This window comes from Lygodium microphyllum, chromosome 30 (assembly GCF_053477565.2).
Source record: "Lygodium microphyllum isolate KBCC chromosome 30, Lygodium_microphyllum_v1.1.10, whole genome shotgun sequence".
Classification (NCBI taxonomy): Eukaryota; Viridiplantae; Streptophyta; class Polypodiopsida; order Schizaeales; family Lygodiaceae; genus Lygodium; species Lygodium microphyllum.
In genome coordinates, this window is record NC_141164.1 from 111,893,154 (window position 1) to 111,902,832 (window position 9,679).

The 9,679-nt window shown below is 41.6% G+C and overlaps 1 protein-coding gene across 1 annotated transcript; it reads left to right on the forward strand.

Annotated features, from left to right (window-relative positions):
- Positions 1-234: 234 nt before the first annotated feature.
- LOC148010245 (uncharacterized) lies at positions 235-3,838 on the forward strand. The gene is made up of 3 exons (XM_087672939.1): positions 235-1,558; positions 2,026-2,162; positions 2,415-3,838. The coding sequence occupies exons 1-3, from the start codon at positions 411-413 to the stop codon at positions 3,227-3,229; spliced, it is 2,100 nt and encodes a 699-aa protein (XP_087529065.1). The 5' UTR covers positions 235-410; the 3' UTR covers positions 3,230-3,838.
- The last annotated feature ends 5,841 nt before the right edge of the window (positions 3,839-9,679 follow it).

Here is a 9,679-nt window from a genome sequence, read left to right on the forward strand (position 1 = left end):
ATTATGAACCTCCGCCATGTGAGATGGTGATGAGGCATGCATAATTTCTCCTAGTTACAGTCGAATAGACCTACTTAGAATCAGATACACCACCAAGATGTTCAAAATTAACCATTGGGTGGTTAGCAAAACTTTTGGAGGACAAGGTATAACCATTGGTTCGATAGGGAAACTTTTCGAGAACAAGGTTATATAATAAACTTACATAATGATTTAGGCCTGTAGTGGCGGGGGGGCCTTTCTGCCACTATAGCCAAGAGTAGCCTCCATCTCTCCATCATTTATACAATACATACATACATACTGTTTTTCCTCTTCAGCCCACCACCAGTCCATCTATCCTGAGCCGTGCAGAGAGAGAGAGAGAGAGAGAGAGAGACTCTCCAGCTTCAAGCACGCACAAGGTCCACATGGCGCAGCCCGGCCCCCTCTCCAAGGCGCAGAAATCCCACCTCCTCAGCTTCAGTCCTAGTCCTCATGGCGACCACCACCATCCCCCCCCAGTGCAGGCAGTGGCCGCCCTCCAGGTCTGGAACCCCCGCAAGCCCCCGTCCCCTTCTGTCCCCATGGCTGCAGCTGCCCCCGACATGATGGACATCCCTTGGCATCATCATCCTTCCACCGCAGGTGGCTTGTGCTGGCCCGACGAGCATTCTGGCGACCTCTCCGCCTTCCATGCTCCTTCGCTCTTCAAGTCCGACACCAGTGACGCCCTATATCGAGCCTGGAGCAGTGTTTCAGAGGGCTCTGCTGTGTCGCAGCAAAAGAATGGCTTGGAAGCCGCCAACTGTGCTATCAATGCTGGGCTTGTGAGTGAGGATTCCAGTGGGAACGCTGCCGTGGTTGCTGATGGACTGCATCTCATGAAAGGTAGCAGTAACAGTTTCCCTCTTTCTGTTGTCTCCGGCCCTCGTCCCATTCCCTTTGCCTGCAAGCTAGATACATCTGCCGGAGAGGTTCGAGATGTGGGATTTGTCAGCCTGTCAGGTTACAGAGATGATTCTGATTGTAGCTACAAGAATGCTCCCGAATCTGCTGCCTTGTCTGCGTTTCCTGTTGTAAAGGTGGAGCTGGATGACAGTCTAGATGAGAAAGCCTTGCAAGGCCATCGCCTGTCCAGTAGAGGAGAACAGAAGATTGAAGTGCCTGAAGTGAAAAAAGAGATACAGCTCAAGCTGGGAAGTGCTCCAGAGAATCTGTCGGGAGGTTCGACTGCAGCTGCTTCTGTTGATGGGACTATGGGCTTGAAGCTTGGAAAGCGGACCTATTTTGAAGATGGTGCAGTGTCTACTCTGTTAGGTGAAAGTAGTGGGCGCATGCCTACAAGCAATGGAAACAGTAACATTAACAGTAGCTGCAGCACTCATGTTGGGACATCAAAGAAACAGAAGTCCTCACCCCCTGCATCCTTGCCCCGTTGCCAAGCGGAGGGCTGTAAGGCTGACCTATCAGGTGCAAAAGATTATCATCGCAGGCACAAGGTGTGTGAGTGTCATTCCAAGGCTAGCAAGGTGAAGGTAGCCAATGTAGAGCAGCGATTCTGTCAGCAGTGCAGCAGGTACTTCTCTCTGCTGCCTGTGTGGTTGAGTATGGTGAGTTAGTCTACCAAGGGGGCATAATAGTGTCCCACCAAGTAGTTGAGATTAATGGGGGTTCCTCAGATTTTAGGGGTTGGGGTGCATTGAATCACAGGTTAATAGATTCAATAAAATACTGGAGGTGACTCACAACTGGAGAAGCCAGTTAATCTTGGGATTTGGTAACAGTTTGGTTCTCTTGTTTCACAAATTATGCAAACGAGTTGAGATGTTTGCTTGCTATATAACAACTGATGTGGTGTATTAATTTATGGGGAGTTCTGCCCCCAGATCCTCATCTCCAACTAAAATGAGACCTGCCTAAGTTTCTCAATGTTAGCACAACTAGCATCTTAGAGGTTGCTGAACAATATCTCTGAGAGAGTGAGTCGGGTGATAGTCCAGTGAGAATATGTGTTGATATCAACCTTCTGTTTATGGTATGCAGGTTTCATTTGCTGTCTGAGTTTGACGAGGGGAAACGAAGCTGCCGGAGAAGGTTGGCAGGTCACAATGAGAGACGTAGGAAGCCCCAGCCTGAACCCATGTCCCTTCTATCCTCAGGGACCTTTGCATATTTTGGTGGTAAGTGGAATAAGTACTCAGTCCTCAGAGCCAGTTTAGCATAACACAAAAAATTCTATAGAAAATGAAATAGTTCCTCTGTATACATCTAATGTTCCTAAGGTTTGTGCTGTTAATGCACCTGGGTGGTATGCTTGTCCATTGCTGATTTTGAAGCAGTGCTTGCTTTGTTGCAGATCTAAAGCACTTGCTGATCGGGACTGGATGGCTCTGCTTTAATTTCTGATTCTGAAGCTTGTATTTGTTTTGCAGATGCAAATCACTTGCTGAATGGGTCTGTTTTGGATTATCCCTGTTTTCTCCAGCACAAGCGTGCGTCTGTGGCTTCCTCTATGGATAGTGCAACCTTGGCATGCCATTTCGGTCTTTTAGCAGGAGCACCAGATCACACCTCAGCTCTGAAGCTATTGCCGATGTCGAAGGAGTCTCTGAGCAGTAACTTTCCTGCATTGGAGCTCCACCATTTTGTCGAGGGTAGCAGTCGAGGTTTACTGGGAGGTGGTGGTGCTGGTTTGCAGCCCCGCAATGCACTTCTGACTGCTGGTGGCAATGCCTTGGCGCTCTCAAATCCTCCAGGAATGTCGAGGTCTCCATCATCATCGGCAACCATGGGTCTTATTTCCATCGCCGAGTCCCAGCCTCCATCTGAGATGGCTGTCTCCGGGCGTGCTCTCTCTCTTCTGTCATCTTCCTTGGGTTCTCCTAACAACCCTTGCTCCATGTCCATGTCACTTGCTATTCCTTCCTCCTCTCCCTTACAACAGCTCTTCTCGGAGAACCACCAAGCTTCCCGCCAAGCTTTCCCTCCCCTGAGCTTTGATGCTGTGAATAATATGAATGCCATGGCTGCAAATTCCCCTTCTGTAGATCCCCCTTCCATAGGAGAGGCAGGTGCTGCCATGCCGGACTGCTTAAATATGGTGCCAACTACTAGCCTTCACAAGAGCTTGCAAATTAGTTCTAGTGGTCGTCCTGTACTGGACCTCATGTCCATGGAATCTCATACGCATTATCATTACACGGACTTCGAAGGCTTGTCTATGTTTGGCAGGCAAAACTTGATCTAAAGGCTAGAGGTCCTTTTGGGGATTCACACATCTGTGACACAGTAGGTAGCAGCAGAATGATGTACCAAAGTTCTGTAATGTGCACTCCCACAAGTCCATTAGCAACACAGCAAGACACTGGCGTGAGTTTGCTGAAAGAGCATCGAGTCTCCCACAATGTCCAATTTTTTAATCCCCCACAGTCCAATTCCCCTGTGGTTCAATGACAGGTGTGATGATTGATCTGATACGTTTGTATGCACTCCGAGCAGATTCTGTAGTATCCTCTGAACTGTAGTCAGTCCAGAGACAAAAACACCTGACTGATATTATCAAGTGCATCTTACCTGCGTGAGTTCCCTGTTCCGACCGTTCGTGGATGGACATTTGCCCTCTACACTTTCAGGTGATTTGGCGGGAGGGTCAGTAATGGCTGTCGTTCTCTTCTTTGCTGCTGCGTGCTAACGAGCTCTCGTTCTCTTCTTTGCTGCTACGTGCTAATGGTACGATGCAGCCTCGTGCGTGTCTTAGGCTGTTTGTTCAACATTTAATGGCAAGTTTTGGCCTTGCATGAGAGAGTTCTTTGCGAAAACCAGTGATTATTAATATTATTATATTTATTATTTTTGAGATCGAGTGTGTTGTTAGATTTAGAACAGATAGAGCTTTCAGACTTTTTTAGATGCCAAATCGAGGGTTATTTCAATTTTACAAGCCAAAGAAAAAATCAAGGCAACACTTGCGAATATAAAAAAAATGAATCAAGGCAACATTGTACACCATTATGAGTCAATTTTTGGTATTTATCAAAATTATGATGATCTTCATTGCAAAAAAGCAAAGTAGCAAGGCTGCATGTGTTTTTAAGATGTGAAATTTATTTTTATTGCTTTAACACTATGCACGTCATCCACTCTCTCATGGAGATGAGTCAATTGAGGGATGCTTAGTTAAACTTTCGTAGATAACTTTTACGTGGCCCTACACATAGAGATCTTTATGTGGGAGATGAAAGAGAGACTTGACCTCGATTTAGTTAGCATTTCCGTTGTGGAGAATTGATTGATAATTGTCTTCCATAGGACACAATGCAACCTTTTGGAAGGGGTGTTTTTTGTTTTCTCACTAACCCTCTTAACTTGGTCTTGAGATGCTTCTTCCTCCAATTGTCAAACACCTTAAATACACACATAGCATCCCTCCAATAGTCAAACACCATAAATATGCACATAGCATCCCTCCAATGGAAGTTCTTGAGGTTTGTGGTATTTGAGAGCGGTGTGCCCTTTTGTCTATAGCATGTTGAGGAGTTGATGTCTTGCACTATGTTAGAGAGGCCAATAATCTTTTTGGATTTTGAGGACTTTACCCCACCACAACCTCATTGTCATCTAGCTCCCGTTTTTTGTCAACTTCATGTAGAGGGGTCTACACAAGGGAAGAATAGCCATTCCACAAATCAATCCACCTTTCAATACCTTTTGCATGCAAGGATCGTGCTTGATGAGGTCTATAGAAAATTGCTAATTAGTAGTCTTTGACGGTGTTAGACATGCACAACCATATCATTTGAAGCATGCTCAAATCTCCTCTACTTCCATCCTTCCACACTATCAATCCTCATTGATAACACCTTTCCATCCCAAAGCAACCTTTTGTACCATTTTGAGTTGAAAATCTTAGAGTCAATGTCTCAACAGTATAATCCATGGATGCTTGCTATCTAAGCTCTAATCCAACTTGAAAACCAATATCTTAGTTTTATTTATGAAGTTTCAATGGTTAACTTGCATTCAATTTGATTTTGTTGTGCTTTGCTCCCAAGCAATGAAGTGTCATTTTTGGTTCTTATAGGAATAGTGAAAGGTCTTAGAAATCTTCTCTAACTTCCTCTAGTATGGAGGGTGAAAATAGGCCAAATGAAAATTAGAGCTATGATTTGTAGAAATTAGAAGGGAAAACTAGAGCTATGATCTATAGAAAGAACTAGAAGGTTGCCTCCTAAGAAATCGTAGATTCCCACTACTAAAGCTTCCCCTTGACCTCAAATAGAAACCATTTTGAAGATCTCCCCCTTCTTGATCATTGTGGTTGAAGGCTTAAAGCCTCAAAGGCACAATCCAAATGATATACTCAACTAGTAATGCCTCAATTGCCTTGCATCCACATTAAGCAGATCCATTGTTGAAAGAAAGAAAGCTTTACCTTGTTGGGTTTCTCACTTTCTCACAAAATCTTCCTCACCCATACCCTTGAATTCAATTTCTTACCAAAGATGGGATGAAGGCAATAGAAGCAAGAGATGGTATAGAGCTTCACTATTCGAAGTCCCTCACTCATGCATACACTCCCACTATACACTCTTGTACTCTCAAAGCAATGGCTGCATACAATGGAAGAATAAAACCAAGGCGAGAAGCAACTCAAAGTTTGCACACATGAATAGTGTGCTCTATTCAGGTCTTGCCCTATATCCATGAAATTTTTTTTTTAGGGTTTGGGTTTGGCCCCTTGGTGATTCAAGACTAGGGTTAGTAAACCCCTTCGAATTAGGATAAAGATTTTTGCCCTTCTTGGGTGCTTGCCTCGCTTAGTAGGCTTATGAACAATCCTCTTGATGCATACTTCTATCTTAGTTTAATTGGACCTAGTCTTAGTTAAAGTGAATAAAGCACATTGTCATAATTATGATTGCCATGGAGGATTCATAAATCTTTCCATGAAAAATATTACAAATTGCAAGGGTGTGTAGTGAGGATTGGAGTTGTTGATAAGTAAATCTTTATGTCCCACATTGGGAAATCTCCTTTTTTCCTCCTAGATAAGTGCTAATCGCTTCATGCGCATTGTCAAAGATATCATACTAGAGCTTGCATTGAGGACTTGAAAGGTTGCAATGGTTGTGATGTGGTTTTGTTACAGGAGTAGCGATTGCCTTTGATAACAAAGATAGAAATTTCTTTGGGTACTTTGGTAGGTGGTGACTAAAGTTGTAGCTAATGATACATCTTATGGAAGATGATATCACTGTTAGAAGTGCACTTAATTGATGGTCCTTGTTTGATAGAATATGAATGGCTAGGGTAAAGAGATTAAAGGTTGTGGAGGATAAGAGGTTTAGTGTTGAAGTAGAGGTGATGGGTCACGATTCTTCACAAATATGTATATTTATAAAGTAAAACCTTATATATGCACACTTCCTAAGGGGAGGGCTAGTCTTTATTTCGTGTACAAGAAGTTGTATATTTGGGAGACAATCAAACTCTAAGTAAGCCTCAAGTTTTTTCCTACACTTGAGGGCCCAAAGCTTGTATGGGTTATGTTGCAAATATTATTTGTGCATGTGTGATTTACATAGGCTAATGCTTAGTTAGAAGTCTGCTTAATGTGTTTTTTTTGTCTATGATGGTTGATGAAGCAAGGAAACTTGAAGTGATAAAGATGAAAAAAGTTATCGATGTTAAAGAAAAAGGAGTTATTGAAGAGGGTCATAGGGGAAGACTAGTAGGTGGATGGACAAAAGTTTGAGTTTAGTCCAAGTAGTTCTTGAGGGACATGGTTCGTAGTGGATTGCCATAGATAGACATTGATGTAATTGGTCTCATTCTTCTTGACGTGCCTTTTCCACCTTGCTTGCATGATTGATGTATTGGCAATGGGGTGTGAAGAGGGGAAAAGTGCAAGTGACTCGATGAGATTAGTCTAACCAAGGCGAGTCAAGGCTCCAAAGGTATGTCCTACCCTTGATGGGCCTTAAGTAAATGTGGGGAAAATTGGGAAGAGGGGTTACAGGGTTAGAAATGAAGATGGCTAAACAAGGTCACTAGATGCATCTAACTTGAGGACACTTGGGTGCTATATGGAAGCATACGAGATTGAAAGGGTGATCGAAGATAGTAAACCTAGCTCTTAGAATAGCTAGTGTATAGAAGTGCATATAATGAAGATTGAGCCAAGATAACTGAATCACAACGTCTTCTTTTCGATGAAAATATTGTTGAAAAGAAATTGAATGTTTAACTAAGACTTGCATTCTTATTTGGAGAAAATTGTATATCTTTTTGAGAAATTCAAAAGCCATTGATGTAGGAGTCAAGATATATCTTGCTTGAAAAAGTTATGCTGCCTTTACTGATGGTTCTTGCATATCTTTAAGCATCCTAGAGCCTTCTAGTCAATCTTATGTTGATGTTTTTGCAATTTAGGAAAAAGATTCAAGAAAAGCTTTTGCTCTTGATGTCGTTGTTAAGCTTAACTTTTTATTATTGTTCTATATTGCTATTGCTTGGTGAAGCTTTGAGAGTATCATGTAGTTAATGCTAGCTCAAAAGATTGGAAAAATAAACAAAAACTTGAGTTGCTTATCCTATACTTTGGTAATGTGGTTGGTAGCATATACCTCATATCCTCCCCATGTAACAAATGTGGTAATGTTTTTGAGTGTAGCAAGGGTTGCAAGTTGAGAAAAAAAAGGGTGTGTAAACATTGAATGAAATAATAAAGAATTATGTGCATAGAAATACCTAGGGTTAGAATTGTACATGACTAAGAAGAGGATTTTGGAAGCCATAAGTTATAGAGATGAGGTTTATACTCTAGCTTTGCAAAAGCGCCCAAACCAATTGATTAGATTGCAAGCCCACAAAGGTAAGTGGTAAGGTTGTAAAGCAAGGAAGGTCCTACAAAGTGACTAGCGATGCGTAATTATCCTTTAGTTAGAACTTTTCCAAAAAAAGTGATGTTTCAACTTTGGTGGAAGGTCTAGATTCCTAGAAAGAAGTGTGGGCTGAAGAGAGGTGGTCTCATAGTACATAGGGTCATGTTGAAGTATACTAATAGCATGGTGTTAATAAGTTGTCATCATCATAAGGTGATTGTTGATGTAGGCGATCTCAACCCTATTCACATACTACTTTAGGAAAGGACTTCGTGATTTGTACTATTGCTTAAGCTCAATCATCTCTAACTAGTCCTTACTCTTAGTGACCAATGCATAGGATGGAATAAGTCATCATGAGTGTATTTTCTCATAATACTTAGTGTTAAGACAAGACTTGGTGATATAAGTCTCTCAATGACATGAGCATTATTGATATAAGTACTACTATATTCTATATCCATGAGGAGCGGTGGGGTTTCTTGGTATGACTCTTGGCTTCAAGGGTCGCGTCATTGATGAAACTCCTTTACTTTAGGAGGTGCTTGATAAAGGTTAGAGGTTGGTTTCCATGTTATCTCACTAGCATTGTAGCCCTTCCAATGAACAAGATATTTGAATCTTCCATTAGAGATTTTGGAATTGAGGATAGCTTGACTTCATATTCTTGTTGTTCTTTGATTGCAGGATACTTCTACCAACACTTCTCCTTTAGATGAGTATCCTTCCCATAGCATGGAAACTTAGACTTATTATTATTATCCTTTGTTTCCTCCTTTTTATCATCTTGTTTCTTAGTATTAAGCCTCTCCTTTTGCTTCCCTTCTTGAACATGCTATGAAAGCCTTCATGGAGTTGGATCTACTAGCTTCTACCTCTCTGAGCCACTCCCATTAGGAGAAATATGGACTCTCTTTTTTGCCCCTTAAGGGGTTTCTCTCATCTCTCTCTAAAAAGAGATTCCAAAATAATATTAAAATAAGAGATCTTCTACAATCAATGATGCCAGGAGGCATATTCCATGGTGGATTCTATGAGACCACAGTGGATTCTGTGAGTTTTCTGGTGAGCAAATCGAATGCTGTATGTGTACGTAGTGAGAGCCGGAAGGTCCCCAAGAACAAAGGACTCTACTTTAAGCTCAAAATTCAAGAGAATAGACTTGCAAGACATGAGATAAAAATACCAATTGGGCATAATCTCCCCCCATGCCTTGTGTGAGTGCTCCACAAAGCATGTATTGATAAATTTATTCATCTCAAAGCTAAAAAACAACCCAATTTTATACAATTAGCATGCTTTAGCTTTTGTGTTTACTTTTGTCCAAATAAAGAATAAAGCGGTTAGGCGGCCCAAGAGTTGGGCAGTGCCCAAATACAAGGCCCAAATACAATATCCAATAATGAATATTTAAATCGTGCACCCATGCGCATACAAAATAATAGATATATGTCAAGCGCTTCAATAAATAAGCGTGCCTAAATAAATATTAGCGCCACGCCTTTAATGATAAGACACACGCCCATCAAAAATGATAATTTCTTCTAAGTAACTTGAATACACACTATCGTCCAGTGCTTCCCAACACCACCGCTGCTTGCTCTACACATCAATGAAGCATTCACAATTGTTAGAAAATAATAAAATTAAATCGACAAAAGTAAATACCTAACAGTCTTCAGCTACAAAATAAATAAATAGGTTGGAACTATGCCCTAACCTTAAGTTAATACGAGTGCACACTCAAAACTCATAAACGTCCATTAATTTAAATATGTATTTTACGGAATCACCCGCTATGGAATCACCCACTT

Excerpts from the sequence above, each read along its gene's own strand:
- LOC148010245 (XM_087672939.1), top strand. The coding sequence starts at position 411 with ATGGCGCAGCCCGGCCCCCTCTCCAAGGCGCAGAAATCCCACCTCCTC. Across the intron at positions 1,559-2,025 it reads TTCTGTCAGCAGTGCAGCAG|GTTTCATTTGCTGTCTGAGT; the intron begins GTACTTCTCTCT and ends TATGGTATGCAG. Across the intron at positions 2,163-2,414 it reads GACCTTTGCATATTTTGGTG|ATGCAAATCACTTGCTGAAT; the intron begins GTAAGTGGAATA and ends TTTGTTTTGCAG.